A 25,590-nucleotide genomic window follows, 5' to 3' on the forward strand; every position below is an offset into this window, starting at 1 on the left:
TGAGGTATTATGGGTTTATTTCATTTTTCTGAAGCCATATACTTTTATTAAGCATGGAAAAATATTTTCACATGTACAAAACAACTCCACTTTCCACACATTAAAAACTAAAATGGAATACTTCAGGGGGAAAAAGGAGGTGCTGTGCTTAAGTTTATTCTACAAGATACAATGCATGCCTGATGAAGTTAAATTCTTCAATTGGAAATTTACTCAAAAATGAAAAAAGTTATGCACCCTCACATTTTAAAAAATGCGAAATAAATCTCTTTGGGAAACAAGATCCTTTTTTTAAAAAAAATTGTATCCTGAAAAGATACTGACCTGAAAAAGGGTAAACAATCATATACAAGGCATAAACATTACACAAAATCATTCAGACATTTTATAAAGAGATCTGGAAAAGTACCTAAAATAGTAATTTTTCTTTAGTATAAAAATTCAATAATAAAATATTGCTCATAATAAATAAGAGGCGAATTTCAGTAATACTGCTCCTCCCCTTAAAGCTTTCTCAGACATAGTTTCTTTTTTGTGACCTGAAGTTTGCATTTTGCCCCATACTTACAAGCATCAGGCCATTCTTTGTGAGAATGAACTAAATGCTATTTTATAGATGCATTAGATCCACTTCAAGGGGTATTTTCAGCTGTGTGTACAGGGAAGAGAAGGAAAGGATTGGGGGGGGGGGTCTATACTTCCAAAGTGAGCAAAAACTAAGTTCAATAACATTTTTAAATCTAAAAAAAGCCCCCCAAAAAACAAAAAACCAACAACAACAAAACATTTTGCTTTTTTGTCAAGCAAAACTTATAGTATACAATATCTCTTGGTTTCTGAAGGCAAAGAAAAAAACATCAAAGTTTCCTCAAAAGCTTCTAAAAAAAACCTGTTAGGCTGTGCTCAGCTACTGAGAATGAAGCTGTTAAGGAAAATACTATAGATTCAAGTCTTGTTCCATTTATATGGGGGCGCTGGATTTCATTCCTGCTCGTCCCACTTGTAGACATGGCAATTTAGAACAGTTCTTAAGCAGCTGCTCTATAGCAATGTGACGGACGTTAAGTTGGGAGGCTAAGGAGTCCTTTTCTTGAACTTGGCGTGTCAGCTCCTCAAAAACATCTGTAAAAAGATTAGCAGGTTAATCTAACTAGTCATATTGTTAATTGAAAGTCTCAAAAATATTTAAAAGGGACAGGTCTCAAGTTTCAATAGCAGAGCCCATAAATTCATATGCCAAAACTAAGGACCCTAGCAGACTTTACACTTAAGCAAGCCAAACTATATAGATATGAAAAGTTCAAATATGAAATTAAACTAATTTACACACACATAAGTGAAAATGAATGGAATTACTTCAAGAATGGAAGTAATTTCATGATAAGAGCATGTATTATATCAAAGTGTAGTTAAGTATTTTTTACTTCTTTGATCTGGTATTTAGGTTCATGTGGATTTTGGATCAAAATTTAAAACCATCATAGCCATCACAGTTTTCTTTCAAATTACATTTTTTTGCAAAACCATAAGGCAATTTAAAAGTTCTTACCCTGTACTTGCTTGAGAAGCTTTTTATTTAGTTGCTCTAACTCTCCAAGAGTCATCGTACTCACTGTAACAAAAAAACCCATTATCATTACCAGAAAAGCCAAATATTAAACACAAGCATTAGTAAGCAGATTGTCAGTCCCTCAAAATTATTTATTTGTACCCTAAATACAGCTGTTCAGGTAAGTCAAGAACAACACTGCTTAGCCGTAATTTGTCAATGTCTGAAGATTCACTCTTCTAACTCAACTGTAACTGTTGCATTAATTTACATACCTATTTCACACAAAACCCTGTGTTAAGTGTTAAAAGTTCATAGATTCATAGATGTTAGGGTCAGAAGGGACCTCAGTAGGTCATCAAGTCCAACCCCCTGCCCTGGGCAGGAAAGAGCACTGGGGTCAGATGACCCCAGCTAGGTGCTTGTCCAGTCTCCTCTTGAAGACCACCAAGGTAAGGGACAGCACCACTTCCCTTGGAAGCCCGTTCCAGATTCTGGCAACCCTTACTGTGAAAAAGTTATTTCTGATGTCCAACCTAAAGCTGCTCTCTGTCAATTTGTGGTTAATGTTCCTAGTTACTCCAGGGTTGTCCTAGAAAATAGAGCATCTCCTATTCCCTGCTGCCCACCCCTGATGAAGTTGTAGGCAGCCACAAGATCACCTCTCAGCATTCTCTTGCGAAGGCTGAAGAGATCTAGGTCCCTCAGTCTCTCCTCATAGTTGAAGCTTTCAAAAGCAGCATCTGAACTGACACTAGTCTGGGCAAGTGTGCATATACAGCTTTTAATTACCTCATTATGTGTTATTTTTTCCATCCCCTAAAGCCATGCTTTTTCTGCTTTAATAGTCACAATCAAACAGATTCACCTGTGATTAAGGGAATGCAAATTCTAAATTCCGTGACTCGGGACACAGTAGAAACTGCCTCTAGCAAAGACTGCAGCACAGAAGCAATCACTTGTCTGTCAGCGGCGCTGCTCATTTGTATATCTACAAAGTATACTTCTCTTATTTACAAAGGCATCCCACTAGCATTGTTTTAACCTTCAAGAACTTAATACAGGAAAGGAGAAGGGCACAAATTCTTACAGGAATGAAAACTAGTGTATTTTTTCCTACTTCCCCATCAAGAAATGCTACGAGCAAAAACATTTGAGAGTTATGTTAGCATAAGGCCTACATAACCTATATTACTGGCAGGTAAACACCTTAAACAATATTTTCCACATTCTAGGCATCTTTAAAGTTAAATGTTACTTTTCACATTTTGATTCCCTGCAAAGTTCACTAGCCTCCCTAATCATTAAACCAAAGAGTTTGGCTTCTAAAATGCATCTCAGGGATGTCAGTAGGAGACAATAAGATTGCTGTTGGGAGTAACATACTGGCAGGATTACCCATCCCTGGCAAATAACATTAAAAGGGTAATTTCTAAGGGTGCACCAATAGAGATTTTGGGGGCTGATGCTGATATTTAAGGAGGCATATCAACCAATATCGATCTGATACAACTGCCATCAGGTGGTAAGTCCAGTATGGTGGAAGGGGAAGGGAAGGGGCATGGCAGAGCAGATCAATGCCCCCTATGGTGAGGGAGGGGAGGGGGCAGGCACTGCCCAGCCGGGGCGGGGGGGGGGGGGGTGCGGGGCCAGCAATGGCACAGGACAGAGCCACAACTCTTGAGGTGGGGGCAGCTCCTGCTGCTGCTTGCACCCTGGGAGGGTGGGGGCAGGGAGCATGTGCCCCTGGATCTGTGTGAAGCAGGGCAGGCTGCAGCTGTGGGGTGGAGCCAGAGCCAGCACTGCACGGGGCTTTTTGCTAGGGGCTCAGCTCAGAGCACACTCCGGCGGCACTGGGAGGGGGCTGCAGCCACTCCAGGTTGTGCTGCAGCTCCATTTCTAGACCAACACTGCCGCCTGGTGCAGCTCTAGCTAAATGCCCCACCTCCACCGAAGCACAGGGAAAAGGGGCTGCAGCCTCCTCCCAGCACCGCCGAAGCCTGCTCGGAGCCCAGCCCCTAGCAAGAAGGGCCGCACAGCACCATCTCTAGCTCCACCCCGCAGCTGTCACCCACGCTGTGCAAATCCGGGGGCACCCCCCTCCCCCCCCCCCGACTGGGCAGCACCTGCCCCTGCCCCCTCCCTCACTACAGGAGGCAGTGATCTGCCCTTCCACACCCCTTCCCTACCTCCTCCACTGCTTCCAATTTACCAACTGGAGGCAGCTTTCCACTCTGCTGGCTCTGCTCCATGGTACTCTGTGGCTGTGCGCAGCATGGGCATTTATCAGTCAAATTATTGGCCCCATCAGGCCAATATCTGATATAGACAATTTTCTTTATATAGGTGCCGATCCGATATCAGACCGATGTATCGATGTACCTCTAATAATTTCAGCCAAGAGCTCTCTTTTAGTATAAGACACATGGTAGGTTAAATTGGGTTCACAAACAAAAATATACAATCCAGTGTGATTCACTTGGTAGTATAGCCTCCTGAAAACTAGTTTTCCTAGCTTCACAATAATCATCTTTTCCTACCATGCACTGATTTATGTTCACTACAAACAGGCAAGCTCTCTTAACAGGTCAAGAGACTGAAGAAACTACGCAGAACATAGCAAGAAGCTAAACAGCACTAGCTCATTTCCCCTCTACTTACGTTCTTCCCTGCTATAATGGGGACATCTTCTTTGAACACTGGTATCCAAATCACTTTCAGCATTTTCTGTCTTCTGTGCTTGGTTGCGACTAGCCCACAAAACACTACTGCAGTGAAATGTAGCACCAGTTTTTTGCAACATATCGAGTCTGAAATCAGTGGATTCTTTTGGTTCAAAAATACTCTGTGAACAGTTTGAAATGCTCCCAGAATTTCCATCTATACATTTTGCAGAGTACCTGGGTACTGGGGAATCAAACTGTGGGAGCAGTTTTCTGTCTGTCTGATGTCTGAAGTTAAAAAGCTGGTGCTGGGATGTTTTTGAGCTTTCAGAATCAGAGTCCAAATCCTTGTTTTGTGCATATTGTATAATCCGGTTAATTTTTTTGCTCAAGATGTTTTTTACTTCTGCATAGGTACTTTTGGAAAGTTTTGATCGTGGGCAATCTTGGTTTGCTATTAAGTGGAATTTCTCAAAGCAGTCTCTGTGCCCCCTTAATGATCTTGTATGTAGGAGATTAGACTTTGGTACACCTGTCAAGACAAAAGTGACAGATATTCTGTTACTGAATATGTAAATGAATTTTCTATAATACCTTTAGCTGTACAGAAGCTCAGAAGTGCTTGTATAGTTTCAGTTTCACAGTTTGTAGGGTCTGAAGGGACCTGAGCAGATCATCAAGTCCGAACCCCTGCCATGGCAGGAAAGAGTACTGGGGTCAAACGACCCCAGCAAGGTATTCATCTAGTCTCCTCTTAAAGACGCCCAGGGTAGAAGCCAGCACCACTTCGCTTAGAAGTTGGTTCCAGATCCTAGCCACCCGGACTGTGAAAAAGCGCCTCCTGATACCTAGTCTGAATCTACCCTCTGCCAGCTTGTGACCATTATTTCTAGTCACTCCTGGGAGTGCTCGGGGGAACACGGACTCTCCCAATGCCTGCTGGTCCCCTCTGACTAGTTTATAAACAGCCACTAGATCCCCCCTCAGCCTCCTCTTGTGGAGGCTGAACAGGCTCAGGTCCCGTAGCCTCTCCTCATAATGCCTGCCCTGCTGCCCCCGATCATGCGAGTGGCCCTCCTCTGAACCCTCTCCATGTTGTCCACATCCCTTCTGAAGTGCGGCGCTCAGAACTGGACGCAGTACTCCAACTGTGGCCTGACCAGTGCCGCATAGAGGGGGAGGATCACCTCCTTGGACCTGCCTGATATGCAGGATGCATGACAAGGTGTGATTCGCCTTCCTGACCACATCCCCACACTGTCGGACCATGTTCTTTTTGGCATCAATAATGATTCCAAGATCCTTTTCTTCCTCTGCACTGACAAGAAGCCTGCAGGAATGCTGCTGGTTCTTCCTCCCCAGGTACAGCACCCTGCACTTGTCAGTGTTGAAACCCATCCTGTTCTCATCCGCCCACCCCTGTAACCTGTCTAGGTCCCATTGCAGCCTATTCCTCCCTTCTAGCGTGCCTACTTCCCCCATTTTCGTGTCATCTGCGAATTTGAACAGGGTGCTTTTTATCCCCTCATATAAGAGGTTTTATTTTCACACAACCAATAAATACACTGAAATGAAAAGTGAAAATGAACTATTTTAGCATTGCTCTAAGTTGGAAGCTCTGCTCTTGGTTCCATTTAAGTGTTTGTGTATAAACTATTTTGCACATCAATCCTGTACAAGGAAGGGCTGATATATTATACCCAATATATCACCTGTGTCTATATGTCAATTAAAGAAAATCATGGACATGAATAGTTTGAAGACACTTCTTATAGATAACAGATTCTTTAGGTTTACAAGTTATTTCTGTAGTGCAGAACAGGGAATTCAGCTCAACTTAGCTGGTGGCCATGAATGCTTAAATCATGGTGGCAACATTAACTGCTTCACTGCAGACAGCAGCCCCAGCAAGAAGCTTTGTGAGAAACACTACCCCAAAAGGGTTCTGATAAATACAATGGCGAGGGACAGAAATTACACATGAACTGGTATAAGTAATTGGAAACTGGCACACATCTGTAACACAATGTTAGTTCTGTGCATATAAACCTCTTTCAAAATGGCTGAAACCAGTTTGAGATAAACCTGGGTCAATGCAGTGTCAGATTTAACTGATTTAGGTTAAATTGCTTTATTGAACTTCTGTCCCAGATCCCCTCCAGATTCAAGTTAACTCACAGTTCGCCAGCATCCCAGGATGCTTTGCACTTCCCCTGCAAATTCCCCCTCGCAAACTAGGCAGGCTAGCCTTGGCCCAAGCTATCTGCTCCAGGTAAGCAGGAAGGCTGATACCAGCCAGAGGACTTGTGGGGCAGCATAACAATCTTTTTGTAGCAGCCTGTGAGACTTCATCTTAAAAAGCCTCAAACTTCACTTGGCTGAGCTGTTCACCCCTCCATTATTTTCTGAGATGGATACAAGAGACAGTGATTAACAAAGGAATTACTGCCTTTTATGTATCATTCATACTATAAAAGCCAAGAATACCCAGAAAAGAAAGGGTATTCAAAGAAAACAAAAAGTCTGGCAGTCTGGAGGGACAAATCACATATAACTTTAACTTAAGAGGATGGCTACCCCACAGTAAGATCAGCAGAAACAAGCTCAATCACATGATGACTCTGAATACAAATCTCAAGACAACAGCATACAAAGGATTAACTATTTTCCACCAGATTCTTGTCGCTCCCTGTATTAAGCAGATACATGTTACTGGGGAGGGGAAGGGTGAAAAGTTAACATCTTATTCAGCAGTTTACTTCCTATACCCAGCTTAGGAATCTTTGAAGAAAAAAAAAAATCAGGGTATTTATTTAGGAGCCAAATATTTGTTCTCCAAAGTCCGAATACTTTGTCCTCAGATTGTAAGCACCAAGAGGCAGGGGCTCTTAATGTCTGCACAGTATTTACCACGTGACCTTGATCCAGGCAGCCTTCTGTTGTAACAATTAAGTAAAGTAAGTTTCATTCAGAACAAGATATGCAAAGACGGAAAGAATCCAGATCCACATCAGAACTGAAGGACCAGTGAAGTTGGAAGAAAACAAGGTCACAAGTAGAGAAAGCCTTGGCAAGCTGAGCTGGTAACAAAAAAGGGCCTACGTTACCTTTACCACCCTCTCCCCCCCCCCCCCCCACACACACACACTCAAAGCTGAAAGAAATATCTACAAGAGGAAATTTCTTGTTTTCTGCCTATAAATTTGCCTACACAAGACAAATAAAGTCAAAATATGGAAAGTGGTTTTATTAAACAGTGTCTAATGGCAGGGGGAAGCCATACTTCAGGGCTGGCCAACGTACCACAGGCAGCTTCTGGTGTGGGACAACAGAAGAGGGAGGTTGAGAAACAGCACACTGGCAGGGCAGGAAGCAGAAAAGCAGACTGGGCAGAAGAAGGGAATTGGAGCAGCACTCAAGGAGGGCACAGGACTAATTTATGGCATGCTTGCCAAAAAGGCTGGACCCCATTGCCCTAAATTAATTCAAAAGATATAACTTGTGACCATTATTCAAATCCCCCCATTTACTTTGGTGGCCATATACTGGCATTTCTAAAGAAGCAACATTTGACTGAACTGTGTGACCATTTTCAAACGGGTCCAGTTACTGAATAATACCAAACTAGGGGCAAGTACAGTGGGTAGAACATTTATTCATTCTTTCTTTTTCATCTACAACAGGTTTTTTCACCGCTCACAAAGGTTTCTAACCTGTGTACAGGACCTCCACCTGACACAGGAGGTACACGGACCCACTAGGGGGAATGCCATACTGGATCTGGTATTGGCAATGGGGGATGACATGGTGGGGGACCTCCAGATCGGTAGCCACCTGGGGGACAGTGATCACCTAATAATAGAATTCACCATAAGACGTCGAGTGGGTAAGGTAACTAGTAGGGTGAAAGTGCTAGACTTTAGGAAAGCTGATCTCAATGAACTCAGGTGATTAGTCAAGGACGCACTGCAGAGTAGGAGTTTTGAAGGGATGGGAGCCCAAGAAGGGTGGCTGTGCCTTAGGGAAACGATCCTTCGGGCACAAAGCAAGACGATCCCCGAGCGAGGCAAAAGAGGGAAAGGGGCCAGGAGGCTTCCCTGGCTGACCACAGAAATCCAGGGCAGCCTAAGGGCCAAAAGGGGAGCACATAAAAAGTGGAAACAAGGAGAGATCACCAAAGACAAATATACCTCCTCTGCTCGTGCTTGTAGGGAGGCAGTTAGACGGGTCAAAGTTACCATGGAGCTGAGGATGGCAACCCAAGTAAAAGACAACAAGAAATTGCTTTTTAGATATATAGGGAGTAAAAGGAAGACCCAGGGAGGAATAGGACCCCTGCTAAATGGGCAGAAACAACTGGTGACAGACAGGGGGGACAAGGCTGAACTCCTCAACGAGTTCTTTGCCTCAGTGTTCCTAAGCGAGGGACACGACAAGTCTCTCACTGGGATTGTAGAGAGGCAGCTGCAAGGCGCCAGACTTCCAAGCGTAGACCCTGAGATGGCGCAGAGTCACTTGGAAGAACTGGATGCCTTTAAGTCGGCAGGCCCAGATGAGCTCCATCCGAGGGTGCTGAAGGCACTGGCCGACATCATTGCAGAGCCACTGGCGGAAATATTCGAACGCTCGTGGCGCACAGGCCAAGTCCCAGAGGACTAGAAAAGGGCCAACATGGTCCCCATTTTCAAAAAGGGGAGGAAGGAGGACCCGGGCAACTATAGGCCAGTCAGTCTCACCTCCATCCTTGGCAAAGTCTTTGAAAAAATTATCAAGGCTCACATTTGTGAGAGCCCGGCAGGACAAATTATGCTGAGGGGAAACCAGCACGGGTTCGTGGCAGGCAGATCGTGCCTGACCAATCTAGTCTCTTTTTATGACCAGGTTACAATACACCTGGACACAGGAGGAGGGGTGGATGTCGTATACTTAGACTTCAGGAAGGCCTTCAATATGGTATCCCACCCCATACTGGTGAACAAGTTAAGAGGCTGTGACTTGGATGACTACACAGTCCGGTGGGTGGCGAATTGGCTGGAAGGTCGCACCCAGAGAGTCGTGGTGGATGGGTCGGTCTTGACCTGGAAGGGTGTGGGCAGTGGGGTCTCGCAGGGCTCGGTCCTTGGACTGATACTCTTTTATGTCTTCATCAGTGACTTGGATGAGGGAGTGAAATGTACTCTGTCCAAGTTTGCAGATGACACAAAGCTATGGGGAGATGTAGACACGCCGGAGGGCAAGGAACAGCTGCAAGCAGATCTGGACAGGTTGGACAAGTGGGCAGAAACCAACAGAATGCAGTTCAACAAGGAGAAATGCAAAGTGCTGCACCTAGGGAGGAAAAATGTCCAGCATACCTACAGCCTAGGGAATGACCTGCTGGGTGGCACAGAGGTGGAAAGGGATCTTGGAGTCCTACTGGACTCCAAGATGAACATGAGTCGGCAGTGTGACGAAGCCATCAGAAAAGCCAATGGCACTTTATCGTGCATCAGCAGATGCATGACGAATAGGTCCAAGGAGGTGATACTTCCCCTCTATCGGGCGCTGGTCAGACCGCAGTTGGAGTACCGCGTGCAATTCTGGGCGCCACAATTCAAGAAGGATGCGGATAACCTGGAGAGGGTCCAGAGAAGGGCCACTCGTATGGTTAAGGGCCCGCAGACCAAGCCCTACGAGGAGAGACTAGAGAAACTGGACCTTTTCAGCCTCCACAAGAGAAGGTTGAGAGGCGACCTTGTGGCTGCCTATAAGTTCATCACAGGGGCACAGAAGGGAATTGGTGAGTATTTATTCACCAAGGCGCCCCTGGGGGTTACAAGAAACAATGGCCACAAGCTAGCAGAGAGCAGATTTAGATTGGACATTAGTAAGAACTTCTTCACAGTTCGAGTGGCCAAGGTCTGGAACGGGCTCCCAAGGGAGGTGGTGCTCTCCCCTACCCTGGGGGTCTTCAAGAGGAGGTCAGATGAGCATCTAGCTGGGGTCATCTAGACCGAGCACTCTTTCCTGCTTATGCAGGGGGTCGGACTCAATGATGTATTGAGGTCCCTTCCGACCCTAACATCTATGAATCTATGAACAGATTTTAGATCCTTGTTCTGAACTACTGACTTCAGCAACAAGAACTAGAAGCTCATAATGCCCACTTACAACAGGACTAAAACCCTGAAGGGCTTAACCTTATCTAATAATGGATATCTTGGCGTGCGCTCTTTTTTGGGAAGGGAGAGATAGGGGAGGAAGAGAAGGGCACATACTCTCCGCAATCCACTCAACAGGTGTATTAAGCACCCACATATCAAGGCTATTTTACACATCCTTGTGACCACATTTCTTTTCATCCAAAACAAAAATGGCAATAAATAGCTTGCTTGATTAACTTCTTTTGCCTGTATTCATCTTGTTAGGTAGCTATCCAAGAGAGTTTGGTCTTTTTACCCCAGTTGAAAATAATACAACAGAATAAGCGGCTGTTATTAGATTTGGATCCCAGCAAGTATTCACTGTGACTTTCCAGGTCTAAATTGCTTTTATAACTAAGAACATGTGAATACCCATTATCAGCAGATAAAAGGATAGAGAGCATTAATGAGAAACACAGTCAAGTTAAATTAGAACTTCAGCTGTCAGAATTCTACAAGGCTAAACTAATCTAACTAATGATGGTCTGAACTGCAATGCTCCCCAATTAATGACTGCTATACCAAGTCCTAAAATCTACTTGCTTTAAAAAATAAACAAACAAGCAAGCAAAGGTATCATTATTAAGCTAAAATGAAAAGTGAGGTTTGAATTGAATTTAAGAATGTTCATACATTTAGGACATAAGTATCAGTTTAAAGTCATATTTCTAGTCACTCTTTAGTAATTGTCTGGATTAGAACTGCTGAAGTGCAGGGAGAGATTTTTTTTAGTTTTTACCCAACTTTGGTGAATTCAGAATTGAAAGGTGTGGTTACTTATCTAAACCAATAATGTCAAATTAATCCTGGGCCCCAGACCTGATCTGTGGGGCCAAAGCGGGGGGGAGGAGGTCTGGATGTAAAGGGGCTAGGGTCCAGAGGCAGTAGGGCAAGTATCTACATAGCCCCTTCTTGCTCCTCTATTTCCAACAGCCATAAACATCAGGCCCATGAACCCTGAATTCTGCAGCCCTACCTCCCAGATTGTATTGCTCCATCCAGCTCACAGGCCAGGTCCAGCCCACAGGCCATACATTCGACAACCCTGATCTCACCTGTTAGAATGAGGAAAAAATGTTCATGGCTTTTACTTAGGGGCATAAGCAGACGGCAGGATTGTATTACTATCAAAAGGATATGGATATAAGATGCTACAGCGCAAGTGTTAGGTCTGCATAATTCTATTCGGTTATCTATATGGTAAACTGCTCCTACTTAACCATGCTTCATCCAGCATCTAAATTAAGGTGATTTAGGTAACTCGTATTGCTACAGGGCTATTGAGACCTAACAGATTATAACAGCTGTGGCATGCTCCCAATTAGGTGCTTCCCCTCCCCATTAAAGCTGGTTAAGTATACCACTGTATGCTGAGGGTACTGCTGAAACCATTCTTTTCTACTGTCTTTTCATACAGTCCTTTGGAGGGGTCTGATCCTTCCTATTTTGCCTATAAGCTGGAAGTACAAGGTTGTAATACAGGGGTGGGCAAAATATGGCCAGCAGGCCAGATGTGGCCTGCCAGGCTATTCTATCCGGCCCACGGGGCCCCTAAAAACTTTAGAAAATTAATATTCATCTACCCCTGGCTGCCGGTCATGCGGTCCTTGATGGCTTGCCAAAACTCAGTAAGCAGCCCTCCGCCTGAAATAATTGCCTGCCTCTGTTCTAATACTTCTCCCCCTTTCCCATAGTTTCTAAAAAAGTGGCACTCATGAACAGCAGCTCTTTTTGCTTGTTCCCCTTCAGAGTTCTAGTCTCAGCTACAACATCTGAAATAAAGCCCTTGGTAAGAATGGGAAAGGGTCCTAAATACTTATCTTGCCCCTTCCTCCTCTCCATGTGACCCTGACTCAGTTTCATCTAGAACAAGGTGGAGAGAAAGACTAACAACTGTACCTTCAATACTACTATTCAAGCATATTTATTCCAGGCACTCTCTTTCTATTGGTGATACATTTCAAGGACAGAGCCTATACTTTTAGAAAATTTTAATAGCTAAAAATGTTACCCTTAAACATGTGTGCACACAAAAAATTAGTCAGCAGGAGTTAATTCTCTCTCTCTCTCTCGCTGATGGAGACAAAAGTTAGAAGAAAAAAAAAATCACTGCTTTCTTGTACTCCCAGAAGAAGAGCTGAGCAGATAGGCTATATTTATTATATTTACAAATGAAAGCCTTTCCCCCTTATTCACATTTACTAAATCATCAGCCAACCTATTGCAATAAATTCCACAAAAGGTATTTCCCATTGTAATTATCAGACATTTGTATTTTATTAAATAAAACCCAGCTATTTTGCAGGAGTAGATTCCTTACCACTCTCTTCCTCCTGCCCCTGTAAAGAAGAATGTTTGCAATCCATTGTGTGCTGGTGAACTCCAAAGGAGTAGATAAGCAGCATCCTTTAAAGCAGGGGTAGCCAAGCTGCAGCATGGGTGCCACAAGTGGCACAGACAGCCTCTGCATGCCACAAAGCAGACTGGGGAAGGAGAAAGAAGCACAGAGGCAGATAGGGCAGGAAGCAGAAAGCCAAGTAGCAGATTAGGCAGGGCGCACAGGGCTAGAAGCAAAAAGCAGAGCAGCAAATCGGTCAGGGGAAGGGAATCAAAACACAAGATCTTTGTTGCCTTAGGTAGGGGTCTGGACTAGATGCCCTCTTGAGGTCCCATCTAGTCCTACTTTGTGACTTCTATGAAAGTGGTACTCAGGGAGGGTGCAGGGTTATTTGAAGCACAGATACTAAAAAGTTGCCCCCCCCCCGCTTTAAAAAAAAAAAGACAACAAAAACCTGAGCAATTGCTCTTTAATTCAGCAACCTGCCTTCAATTAAGCAGGTTTCAAACCACCCACATAAAAATGATCAGGACTTGAACTGTATCCAGCAAGATCAGTCTTTAAAAAGACAGCAAGTATTGGATTGTGGCATTTTAGCTAGTTTATTGCAACTCTCATTTCCTAGGAGATTTATGCAATTGAAACGTTTTCATCTTTAGTAGTATTTAAAGCTAATACTGTTCTAAAGACAAGGAAACAATAAATATAGCATTACTACAAAAGTGGACATGTATGTTTATTTAAAGATCAGTGTTCTAAAATTGGCCTCACTTCCATGTGCTCAGGGAGAGCAAGGTCTGACAGTAAGAAGAGGGTGGGAGGGGCTGCAGGGGGAAGAAATTGGGGAGGTTGGGGGGCAGAGGGCAAAGGAGCTACCTAACCCTCCAGATTTACTTTCCCTGCTGCAGCAGTGGGAAGGGGACAAATTAAAAGGCAAACCTCCAACAATTAGATTCCATACTTGGAAAAGTATAATAAATTTTCCATATATAGAATCTAATTATTGGCAGGTTCTTATATCTGACAAAATATGGTATTAAATACAACTTCCTTTAAGATAAAGGGAAAGAAAAGTGGGGAAATAAAAAGCTATATACCTTGAACTGAGCTGGGAGGCTTCAGTTGCCTTGAAATAAGTGTTAGTGTTGAAAAGGCGGGCAGATTATCATTCAAGTTATAACTACAAACTTTCTAATTCATATGTATATGGTCCAACTGTACTTACAGAAAATGGAAACTGTTTTGTTGTTCATTCATTAATACTTACACAGAAACATTGTTAAAGGATAAGTTTAATAAAAAAACATTTCCCATCATGTTTGGGCATGACAGACTTAACGGAAGCTGCATCATTGTGCCACTTCATTTCACAAGCCTGGTCAAGTCTATGCACATGACTCAGCTTTGAACTGTAAATGCTACCTTAAAAGCGAAGTATGTCAAAACAGATTTATTCTAGAATCACATTATTTTAAAAGTAAAGTGAACTGAGTTAACAGTCGAATCCTTAACAATAAAAATCAATAAACTGCAAAGTACATTGTACATTCAGCATAGGAACTTCTCATTTATAACATTCTGCATTTGAAACAACTGGAACCAGCTACTACTCCATATATTTATTACATCTTAAAAAAGCAGCTCTTGAAATAGAAGGCTGTTTTAGTTCACTTATCCAATTTAAAGATGGTAGTCTCCAACTCTGCAAGGATTAGTAGGCTATCCAATACCAGCATTTTCCTGAGAACATGTGACAACCCTGGGAATCTCCTCCATGCTTCCACCTTGGAGGATCCCCACTATAGAGAATCTAGCTAAGGGGTCCAATTCTAAGTGTGAACACTCCTTCCTTAATAGCCAGCAAACCTGCTGCCAACCCTGCTGTAACAAACTCTATCATCTGTAACTAAGCATGAAAAGCTTACCACAGCATTTCCCAGCCCCTGCCAACTGGAAAGTGAGAATGATCAAGTCATAAGAAAACGAAAAACCATATGATATAGATGAGGTACTGCTGAAATAAAAAGCAACTAAGTCCCTCTCCCTTCCAAGTCATTACAAAGCCACTGACCCAGGATGTTTTTTAGGTTTATTGTTGTACTGCAATAAAAAAAAAAATAAAAAAACCTTTCAGAACATACATGAATGTGGTACTGGCACTTAGGGCCACAAAAAAGAAATGGCTTTTTTATTTTTTCTGCCCTTATTAAGGGAAGGAAAGTACAGCTGTTAGCAACGAGACAAGCCAGGACTTTGGGCAGAATGGGGATGCCTATACGTGCACTTTAATGCACAGTAGTCCATTCTACTGCACGCTAAAGCGGTGCATAAGTGCTAATAGTCTAATGTGCAGTAGGCTACTGTGCATTAAATGCCACCAAAAAAGGGGGGGGGGGGCGCGCTACTGCCTAATGTGCATTTATTTAGTACCTCATAAATTTCATGTGCATTAGGAAAAGCACATTAATACATGTGTAAATGCACCCAATGCAATTTAAATATATGCTGTAGTCTGGATCAGATACAGCATTTGTCCTGAATGCTGAACATGAAATGCAAATGCCACCAGTGGTAGGAAAAGTCACTTTTTGGTTCATTAAGCAGCACAAGTCATAACTGTTAGAAGCAAACAGAGAGGCCATAATAAAAGTTTTTATGCACTTCAGATCTAATACAAATGCTAAAATAACTGCATGGGCATAATGAAGAAAAAAAAAAAATCACTGAGATTCACAAAGATGAATAGGATCAATGTATCTTTTTTGGTATGAAGCAACAACTGCTTTTTGAACAGTTTCCCATACAAACACATGCTTCATGTTTTGCTCACATGTCATGTTGGGAGAACAGGCAGCTATTCGTTTCCAAGTAGCGTTGCACAACTTAGTATAAGCCCAACCCTGCAGCCCCAGCATGCTAAGTCTGTCCATGCAGGATAAGGCAAACTAAGTTGATTCAGCAGCAGTTTTTCCACTACAAAAGCTATCAGCTTTCTGCTATCATTCTGGTAATAAGATGGGGAGGAACATTAGAAACCACTTGAGGTCGGCAATTTCATTATTATTTTTAAACAGAAAGATGAAACTGTAGTTGAACAAACAAACGTGACTTGTAAGGATTCTCTCTGTATTCACGAGAAGGATGGAAATCACCACACATTCTTCAATTATAAAACCCCTGAGGCTAAAGTCTGAACCGTTTTGCTTTCTTGGTTATACATGCAAAAATAGCAAGCAACAAGTAGTTTGCACTAAAATCCTATGCTGTACCAGGTACCATTAAATAGGTTTTTGAAAACAGTGGGAAAAATTTTTTTAAAATAAATAAATAAATAAATAAATAAAGAGTCATTGGTGCAGTTAACCACAGCAAGACACTGAAGACTTCAATATTCAACTACCCTTTCTTTTACAAGTTAAGTCCTTGGCTCATTTATTTTTTCCCCTCAAGATTATTACTTCTTATGCCTCCTCTATTAAAGCCATCTGAAAGTAAAGAAAAAGAGAAGACAGCATACACAGAAGGGAAAAAGTTATTTTTAGAGAATCCTATAAAAGGCCTCCAACAGGGACTTTAAGACTTACTTCCATTATGCTTAGATAGGAGTAGTCACTGTGACTTTAATAACCTTTCATGGTTCGTGATGTTAATGCAATATGAAACAGTCACTATATGTGGTTTAATAGGTCTTTCAACAGCCCAGAACCAAACCTAATGTCCTGATGTACTTTTGATGCCATGTGTCCCAGGGTGACAAAAACGGAGGCACCAGAGCAGCCTCCTGTGGCAGAACCCGAGGCAGGGCTGACCTGCCCAAAGAAAGAAATTGAAAGCTCTGAAAAGAGGGCACACTTACCGTCCCTAGTAGAAGCAGAACCATGCCGAGAAGGGCCACCAGCACGGTTGCCAGCTGGGAACGGCACCGGCAGATGACATCAGCAAAAACCGCTGCCCAGCAGATTTAAGAGCCGGTGGCAGGAAAATGAAGACAGGTGCAGCAATGCCGAAGGGCGAAGCTGCTCCCCAGGCTGCAACTCCACAGGGTTGGCAGCTCAAAAGGAGGCTGGATGGAGACCCACAGAAGGGGTCTCGACCACATTACAGGAGTTACACACCCAGCTTGACAGGGCAGCCAGGCCAAGGAGAGACAATGTTGAGGGATCTTGTGGACCACAGACGCCAGCCCCTTGAGTGGGGTGGGCAGAAGTCCCTAACCCGATTATTCTTTTCTTCTCTTCTTTTTTTTATTACTTTATTTTAGAAGGCACACGGAGGCGGGGGGGGACGGAGTTCCCACAAGTGACCACGAGTCAAGTGAGAAGACTGAGGCAGCACAGCAGTAGCCTCAAAAGGGATACAGGAGCAGAAATGAGGACAGTCTCTGACCTCGTCGTCATACAGGGTGAAAGGTCACTAAGGGATGGGCAAGGAGAGAAGACAGCGGGCAAGAACATTAAAAAAGGGAAGTGCAGCCCCAAGAACACCCACAAAGGGCAGCACCCGGTCTGTGAGAAGCCCCGAGGAGGAACCCCACCACTGAAGAAAAGACGACCAAGTCGTGGCAGGCAAGTGTCAGGGCCTCCCATGGGGCTGAGCGTGACCCAAGTCACAGGGCCCAGGGACACACCCTGCAGCCGGAATAGTGTGTGAACTCAAAGGTCACTACAGAGCACCTATATGAGACCAGGCGGGTACACCATGTTTAAGTAAAATCTTTGTACTGCAAAACTGACATAGCCTTTGTAATTAGAGACTAAAGGTGTGTCCAAACAAGTGCAGACGTGCAGTATGTGGCGCCACAGACCCATTTGTGGCGCCACACACTGCATATGCAGGCATTCCCCACACTGCTACTTTGCAGTGCAGGGGTTTTTCTGACCCTGGGAAAACCCAGGGTCAAAGAAAACCCATGCCAGAAAAAGAAGGGTGGTACATGTGGTTGCTGCATACACCACCCCAAACCAGAGTCTGGCCAGCTGGAACCATGCTGCCATACAGGCTTCCTGCTGGGTCCAGCAAATTTGCTGGCCCCAGCCTCCCCTACCCTGCTGGGAATAACCTGCTGCGTGCCAGTGCACACATGGCACAGGCCTTCCCCAGGGAAACACACGCTCCTGCTCATCTGGACGGGCCCTAAAGGTGATTACATTATCTCTTTCCTAAATAGACAACCATCATTGCACAGAATGTACAAGTCTAAAGAAATTCCATTCATATTTAAAATTTGAAGGTAGGAAATAGTGCAGAGTTTGAAGGTCTTTTCTCCTTCACACAAACATGTTTAATTTTATGTCAGGATAAAACTGATTGCTAATATCTTCAGTAAGGAAGAGATACTCCACTTTGTCTTGTCCAAAGTGTCAGCAACGCAGCTGAAAGAGCCATCAAGTCATATGAAGCTCCTCGTACAAAGTTTTTTTTTCAGTGAGTAACAGCAAACTTGCTGCAAACCTAGAAACATTCACTGCTACTGCCAGCAACAATGAAACTGTAGTATGCAGAAACAAAGATCTGTGGACTACTCAGCAGGATTCTCTTATTTGACTGAAAAGAAGCAATCTATGATCTGCCAGATTAACAGTAATAAACCCCCACTGCTTACTCGTGACTAATTTGAGCACAGAGGACTCTGCAAAACTGACAGCCAACTGCATTTATAGCATCGGAGTTCTGCTGCCAAAAATATATTGAGCACAGAATTGACTGATTTCATTTGTACCCAATGTAGGGGTACATATGACTAGGATCTTGGGATGTTAACACTTAACATTTATTGGTTGTCTATCCTAAGTTAGGTTTGACATGAAATAGACAATTCTGGTAAGTCTGATACAAAAGAAAAGTCTACTTGGCTAATTCTGTACCAAATTCTACTTAACGAAGAACCAGATTTTGGCACAAATATTAGAGGCTTCAAACATCGTACTTTGTTTGACCCGCCTGTGTAGCAGTCTTTTGTTAAGATATAGCTTCCTGTTTCTCTGTCTGCCCTCCAAACAAAGAATAAGGAAGAGAGGAAGGCAGTTGTAGTATATCATTTTTTACAACAGAATAATCTTCATCTGTCAGTCACTTCTCTCTCATCTACTCTCTTGCTCTGCCATGTGATAGACAGGAGGTATTTGCTTATATGCTACAAAATCTATAAACATGAACATAAAGTATTCACAATGCTGAGATGCTCCAGTCTTCAAAAATTAACCACAATAGTTTCCTAAGCAGTCTGTGAAGCAGAAAAAGGGTCAGGAAATTCCACAAAGGCAAGCATGCATGCACTACCTTCAAGAAATGAGAGATGCAATCAGACTCTTAGCTTCCAGTTTAGTTACAGGTGCTGACTGTATGGGCACATGAACATTAGGTAAGTTAAGGTGGAAACTTAGAAATTTGTCAGCTACTCCGTGGTAGGTAATCCTATGCACGCAGCTAGTTACTGCAGCTGAGATGCCTTTAAGTTTACAAGTAAACTTAAAATAGCTTATTTATGTGTCTCTATCCTCAGATATAAACATCCTGCAATCTACTGGAAAAACTGTACAGAATATTGTGAAGCTGGCACCAATGCAAAGGTCCCTATACTTGTTTGGGAATAGGTTCAGTGCAGTGATGGTTTCTGGGGACATGATGTTTGAAGTGTGATGTTGCAAATCACAAACTTGTTAAACACAGTACTGCCATGGATTTAACTACACTGATGTTATGTACACATGTGCAATCTGAGCATTTGTAGACCTGTCATTATTCAATTCTCACTAATAATGTTATGGCCACTTCATCCTGGGAAACCTATGTTCATCTTTATAAAACTGTTTTTGTATTTGCCCTTTTATCTAAAAGTATGTCATACTATGTAGTCCCTACATATAAATTCTGTCTATCACCTAACTTTTGAGGTGTCTATATAACTTGCTCCAGTTGCTAGTGAACCAGTGCTCTCACAAAGACTGCCATCACAACTGATTCTCAGAAAAGCTACAGAATAAACTTCAGCTGAATTATTTTAACCTTGATATGTAGTCTTCCCTAGGAGGAAAAAAGTTGGTAAGGATAAATGACAGACTTTCCCAGCATCATTTTAGTGGATAAATATAACTTCAACTCAAACTATCAGATTTACAAAAACAAAAGCACCCACTTAAACTACTTTTATAATATATGCAAAACATCCACCTTTGAAGAAGAATGCCAGCAGAGACCTTTGAGGCATGCACACGTCATCGTCAGCAGCTTTCAAAGTGGTAATGCTGACATGCCTCACGCAACTTCCTTACTTATTTATGCAACCTACCCCTCATGTGTGAAACAGGAATCTACAAGTCTATGCACTCCTGTATCCATAAAAAGGACCAAAGTTACACACACATATACACCAAACTGTCATGTTCTTTTTACTTTATATGAAAGCCAACCAATGCACAACAAGGATCTACAAGAGCAAAGTGGTAGTTTTAAACCTTAGTTCTATGCCGAGCAAGATCTACGGAGGCACCCAGTTGGACAAAATATTAGAAGTTAATTTAGTAACGTTTCTAGAATTAAGATTTGCAGATGAAGGGAATCTAACACATCTCTTCTTTATTGACAATGCTGAGCTTGTAAAACCACTCACAGATATCCTCATAATTATGCACACTTTAAATATTCCAATGAATGTTTAAACACACAAAGGCAGGCTCAGACACACTTAAACCTTTTGCACCAACCCAGGAAGAAGCCTGATGAGTCTGGACAGGCTGGGACAGCCACAGCCTAAGAGTTAGAAAAGGTTTTTACTTTAACTTAAGCATGTTCCTCAAGAATGCAGTCTTATCCATACAAATAGACTGTTATAGCTGCTTGGAATAACACTGATACAGATGGGGCTCTGCTAAGACACAAGAGTACTCAACACTAATTCAACTGCAATTTGTACAGCCACCTAGCTGTATTTTCTGTATTATTTAATTAGGATACATTTTAAAACTTCACATATTTTCCCATACCATCTTAAATCTCAAGCCAGAAAAGTTTCATTGTTCTCATAATGTTATCTGGAATAGCTGGCTCTAGAAAACAAGGATCAGATGTTCCCAAGGGAAGAATTTAAAAGAAAAGAATTTAAAGGTCATAAGCACAAGTTTGTGACCTTTGCCAGATGAAGGAGTTGGAGATACCTTTTGGCAAACAAATTGTGCGTGAAGGCAGCACAAGCTACTGTGGACACAGGGAATGCTAAAATACTAAGAAACAATAATAAGCATATAGCTATCTATCCTGAAACATTTAGCTAAAACAAAAATCACCATAACTTTCGTATGCATTATCTCTTTCCAGTGCTAGAACAGAAACTAACAGGTTATATAACAAATGGTAATTATTTACCCCTTTGCCAGCAGCAAATATAACAAAAACTAAGTCCATATGCAGATTTGACAACTGTTACTTAGTTGTTATGTTCAAATAAGAGCAGTAAATAATAACCAAGACATTTCTTGCCACTCTCTCATAGCTTTTGGAAATATTCAAATCAAATTATTAGGCAAGTCATAATTCCTTATATTTTTGGTACAAGGAGCGAGTATATTAGAACACTTATTGACAACTTTTATTAAGATTGAATTAAGCTAAGAAAGTTTATAGAACATTTTATTAGTGTGTAGATTAAGCAGTCTTTTTCCTTCCTGAATCTTGGTATCATTTCAAGAATTAGAAAGCATGTTGAGGACAGGGCATTGGACTGGGACTAAGAAAACCACCTTTTGCTTCCTGGCTCAGCTAGAAACTGGTGATGTTTTGGAAAGTCATGTAATTTACCATGTCTCACTTCAGTTACCCATCTCTAAAAATAGAGTGTTAGCACTTCCTTATTTCATACAGTTACACTGAAGGCAGAAATCCATTACAGACTGAACTATTCTAAGACTATGGTGACCAGTCCATAATTTAATACAGGTACATATAATGGGAACTGAGACACAAAATGAAGCAGAACTTAGTGCTCTACATAGCTATTTCTTTAAGAACCCCTAAGACTATAGTGCTTAGACTCCTTCACAAAATCTTTAATATCTTTAAAAGTCACCAGTCATGTGAAATTTCAGTATTTGTTGAAGTAATAGCCATGGTGTATACGTCCAGTTTGCTAGAGTACAACCCAAGCAACATAACATAGCAAACATATATGACATCTGCTTTATCTGTGTCAATGCTTCTAGCAGCAAAAAATCACCATCTGTAGCTGAAGGCTGTATTTGACTCCCACTAAAAAGCCCAGTATTTGGCAAGATAGAATTTTAAGTTTTTCTCTGGGATGGCAGCTTTAAAAAACCTGAGGCTTGCAGATTTCTAATGACATTTTAAAGACATGAAAACAACAAAATTTAAAAATAGCCTGACAGCACACTTTAATATTCAAAACTACTGTCCATTCCATCATGAAAAGATGCAAATAGAGTAGAAAGTTTTGTCTATATCAGAAAAGCAGATAAGCATCTTATTACCAAAATGCAGAACAGAAATACTAATTTATCTTCTTTTTTTTTTTTTGTTAATTTAAATTATACTGTTTGATGCTACTTCTAGGTATTTCTTTTTGATTGAAAGTCAGCACAAGAAACTGGAAACAATTATAATACCTCAAAAGATGTTCCCTACTCCTTCCAAAAAGGCTCTATGTTAATACCATCAGTTACAGTGGATGTTACCATCAACAAAACATCAAAAGCAACACTAGTTTATGTACCACATTGTAGACAGCCTTCACATTCAGCTGTCTCCTGTCAATTTAGATTGCTGCAGCTATGCATGTAGATCTGAATGAATAAATATAAATTAAGTAATGTTCTAGATCCTGAAGTAGCATGATGCTACAAAGTTTGTGCCGAGTTAAAATAAAACTTATCTGCAACATGCAAGGGAGCACTGCAATTTACTCTTTGTTCAAGCCAGCATTTACCTTGTATATAGGGAAAAAAAATCCCAGACCAAAGACAGACAAACAACATAACACAAAACAGGACAACCCCCTCCAACACTAGCACACAATCCAAGGACCTCGTACTTGGATGCTTGTGAGTTAATGTTCACGGACTCCCAAAATGAAACCAAGTCCTTCCCTTACCAGCAGCATTTTACTTTTACAGGAATCCTGAAATTGAGGTTGATTAAGTCACGTTATGTTATAAGACCCTTTGTAATCATTTTAGCTTAGTTAAATGCATCTCTATAGCAGTAGTGCCTGGAAGCTTTATCATGAACCAAGGCTCCACTGTCTTGGTACTACATGAGCACCTAGCATAAAAATGTATTTGCCCTGAAAACGTTTGTCCATGTTATTCCTATAGAAACTGAAGTTTTAACCTGACTGCATCAGGAAAGTGCTGTCCTAGAAGATCAGATGCCTTAGAAGCTCTTTAAAATAAATGAACACACAGAATCCTCTGATTGGGAACTTCAGGTACTACCAAACTACAAAATCAATTAACTCTTTCTCTTGGCATTTGGAAATAATTTTCTTCAGAGTTTTCAGGATGGTAATGCTAGCCTGCAAAGCTTCTGAAAATGCAGTGATATAGCCTTTTCTGTAGATTTAACAAGAACAACAATACCCTAGCTGCTTTGTATATTAAATAAGCATCTGAGGAAAACATTCATACAACTTGTCTAATTTTCAGTTACAAACTTGGGGAAATGGATAGTTTACATTACAAGTGTAAAGCTGCCAACTACATACTATAGACCAGTGGTTCTCAACTGCATTAGACCCAAGGCAGCTCTGAGAAAATACCACTTCTTAGCTTCCACTCCTTCCTTGACCACAGAAAAATAATACTACCATCTTCTGTTGCAAAAAAAATGAAAGATCACAACAAACCAGAACATTTTTGGCGTTTTGAATTCCTATTTGAAATATTTGGCTTTATCTTGTGATACACAGGTGTTTGGACACCTAGTAGTGGTAATGCTACACAACATCTTTAAAAGGGACTCGGGGCACCCTAGTTAAGAACCACTGCTCTAGATGGGCAAAAAAGGCTCCAGGGTTTCTATGGTTTACAGAAGAACGAGATAATAGTGATATAGACACAGAGAAGTAGGGCTGAAAGGGACCTACAGACATCATCTAGTCCAACCCCCTCCCTGAAGCAAAATCATCCCTATCCAAACCATCCGATACAACCATAATCTCAACTCTGCATAAGATTACTCTCAACTCAGATACAACACAGGCCCTATATATAATCAAGTCACTGATCTAACCTGGGCTATGAGAGGGGGCTCATTTTGGTCTTCACCCCAGAAAGTACCAGCTCCCGCTCTGACCTTGCTCTCATGGGACTCCTTCTTGGTTCAGCACAAGGTGTCATTTGACAGAAAGCTCCCCAGGCAGAGCTAGCCCAGATGGGCTCCTTACCTTCGATGTTCAGCTCAAAACACACATGGCAAAATGACAGCGTCTCCTGTTCCGTGCCCAGCTTGCACACGCTGCACACACTGTCATCCGTCAGGTCAATGTTCACAAACTGCTCCTCATTCATAGTTGCCCTGGGGGAAATCGGAAAATAAAATCAGGGTTGGAAGGGACCTCAGGAGGTCATCTAGTCCAACCCCCTGCTCAAGGTAGGTGCATCCCCAACTAGATCATCCCAGCCACAGCTTTGTCTAGCTGGGTCCTAAAAGTTTCCCAGGATAGAGATACCACCACCTCCGTGGGTAACCTGTTCTAGTGTTTTACTACCCTCCTAGAGGGAATTTTTTTTCCTAATATCTAACCTAAGCCTCCCTTGCTGCAACTTGAGACCATTGCTCCCTGTTCTGATGTCTTCCCCCATTGAGAACAGTCTAGCTCCATCCTCTTTTGAACCTCCCTTCAGGTAGTTGAAGGCTGGTATTAAATGCCCTCTCGGTCTTCTCTTCTCCAAACTAAATAAGCCCAGTTCCCTCAGACTCTCCTCAGAAGTCATGTCACCAGTCCCCTCATCATTTTTGTCGCCCTCTGCTGAACTTTTTCCAATTTGTCCACATCCTTTCTGTTGCTGGGGAGGGGGAGGGGAGGAGGCGGCAAAAATGAACAGAGTACTCCAGATGTGGCCTCACCAGCACTGAATAGAGGGGAAAAATCACTCCCCCTAACCTACAAGGAACACACTTACCAGTGTAGCCCAGTATGGGATTCTTCCATCCTTAGTGCAGGACTTTGCACTTCTATTGAACCTCCTGAGATTCCTTTTGGCCCAATCCTCCAATTTGTTGAGGTCTCTCTGAATCCTAGCCCTCCCCCTCCACTCTAAACCCCAGCCCATTTTCTGCAGCACCACTTCTGGCTTGTTACCCCTTGCCTGACCACTTCTCGCCCCCGCCACCCCGGCCGCTGGGCCCCTCGCAGCCCGCGCGCCTTGATGATGACGTCACCCGGGGCTCGGCTTCACGGCCCCGCCCGGTGCGCCTCCCCTCCCCCGCCCGGTGATGGCCCCCCGTGGCCTCGCGCCTGTCTCATCAACCGCGTTCCAGGCCGCGTCACCCCGCGGAGCGCCGGGACATTCGCAGAGCCGCCCTCACCTGCGCCAGCTCGCGCCGTTACCCAGCTCCAGCTCCACGATTGTTTGCGCCGGCGGTGGCGGCAGCGCCGGCCAGGGCTCCGCGAGGCCCCGCCCCCCGCGCTTCCGGCCTGCACCATTGCCCCTGATAGAGAAAGGGGGAAAATAGGGAAGGAACCATTAAACGCCGTCTTTTGCGCGGCTTTATCCTCTTCGCGCGGCTGGGTGGGAGAGGGCAGGCAGTGCAGCTGCTCTCCGCCCCCGTGCACTTTCATAGAAGCTCTCGGTATGTGAGGCCTCTCCCCGCCCAACCCCTCCCCCGCGTACAGCAGTTGGATTCGCC

The 25,590-nt window shown here is 42.9% G+C and overlaps 1 protein-coding gene across 4 annotated transcripts; it reads right to left on the reverse strand.

Annotated features, from left to right (window-relative positions):
• On the reverse strand, positions 1-25,378 carry C1H21orf91 (chromosome 1 C21orf91 homolog). 4 transcript variants are annotated; one of them, XM_006278218.4, is made up of 5 exons: positions 25,270-25,378; positions 24,125-24,255; positions 4,211-4,744; positions 1,550-1,612; positions 1-1,122 (listed from the first exon to the last, which is right to left on the reverse strand). In XM_006278218.4, the coding sequence occupies exons 2-5, from the start codon at positions 24,246-24,248 to the stop codon at positions 962-964; spliced, it is 882 nt and encodes a 293-aa protein (XP_006278280.1). In that variant the 5' UTR covers positions 24,249-24,255; positions 25,270-25,378; the 3' UTR covers positions 1-961. The 4 variants fall into 4 exon arrangements, with proteins under 4 accessions (XP_006278280.1, XP_014454486.2, XP_059576635.1 ...); XM_014599000.3 differs by lacking the exon at positions 25,270-25,378 and adding an exon at positions 24,864-25,034; XM_059720652.1 differs by lacking the exon at positions 25,270-25,378 and adding an exon at positions 24,484-24,665.
• Between the last annotated feature and the right edge of the window lie 212 nt (positions 25,379-25,590).

Source organism: Alligator mississippiensis, chromosome 1 (assembly GCF_030867095.1).
Source record: "Alligator mississippiensis isolate rAllMis1 chromosome 1, rAllMis1, whole genome shotgun sequence".
NCBI lineage: Eukaryota > Metazoa > Chordata > Crocodylia > Alligatoridae > Alligator > Alligator mississippiensis.

What these genes read in the sequence shown, in the direction of transcription:
- C1H21orf91 (XM_059720652.1), bottom strand. Translation starts at nt 24,542, where the DNA reads ATGGGGGAAGACATCAGAACAGGGAGCAATGGTCTCAAGTTGCAGCAA. An exon ending in TTTTGAGCTGAACATCGAAG is followed by an intron (nt 4,745 to 24,124) that starts GTAAGGAGCCCA and finishes TTGTCTTGACAG; the next exon opens with GTGTACCAAAGTCTAATCTC. An exon ending in CCATTATAGCAGGGAAGAAC is followed by an intron (nt 1,613 to 4,210) that starts GTAAGTAGAGGG and finishes TTTTTGTTACAG; the next exon opens with TGAGTACGATGACTCTTGGA.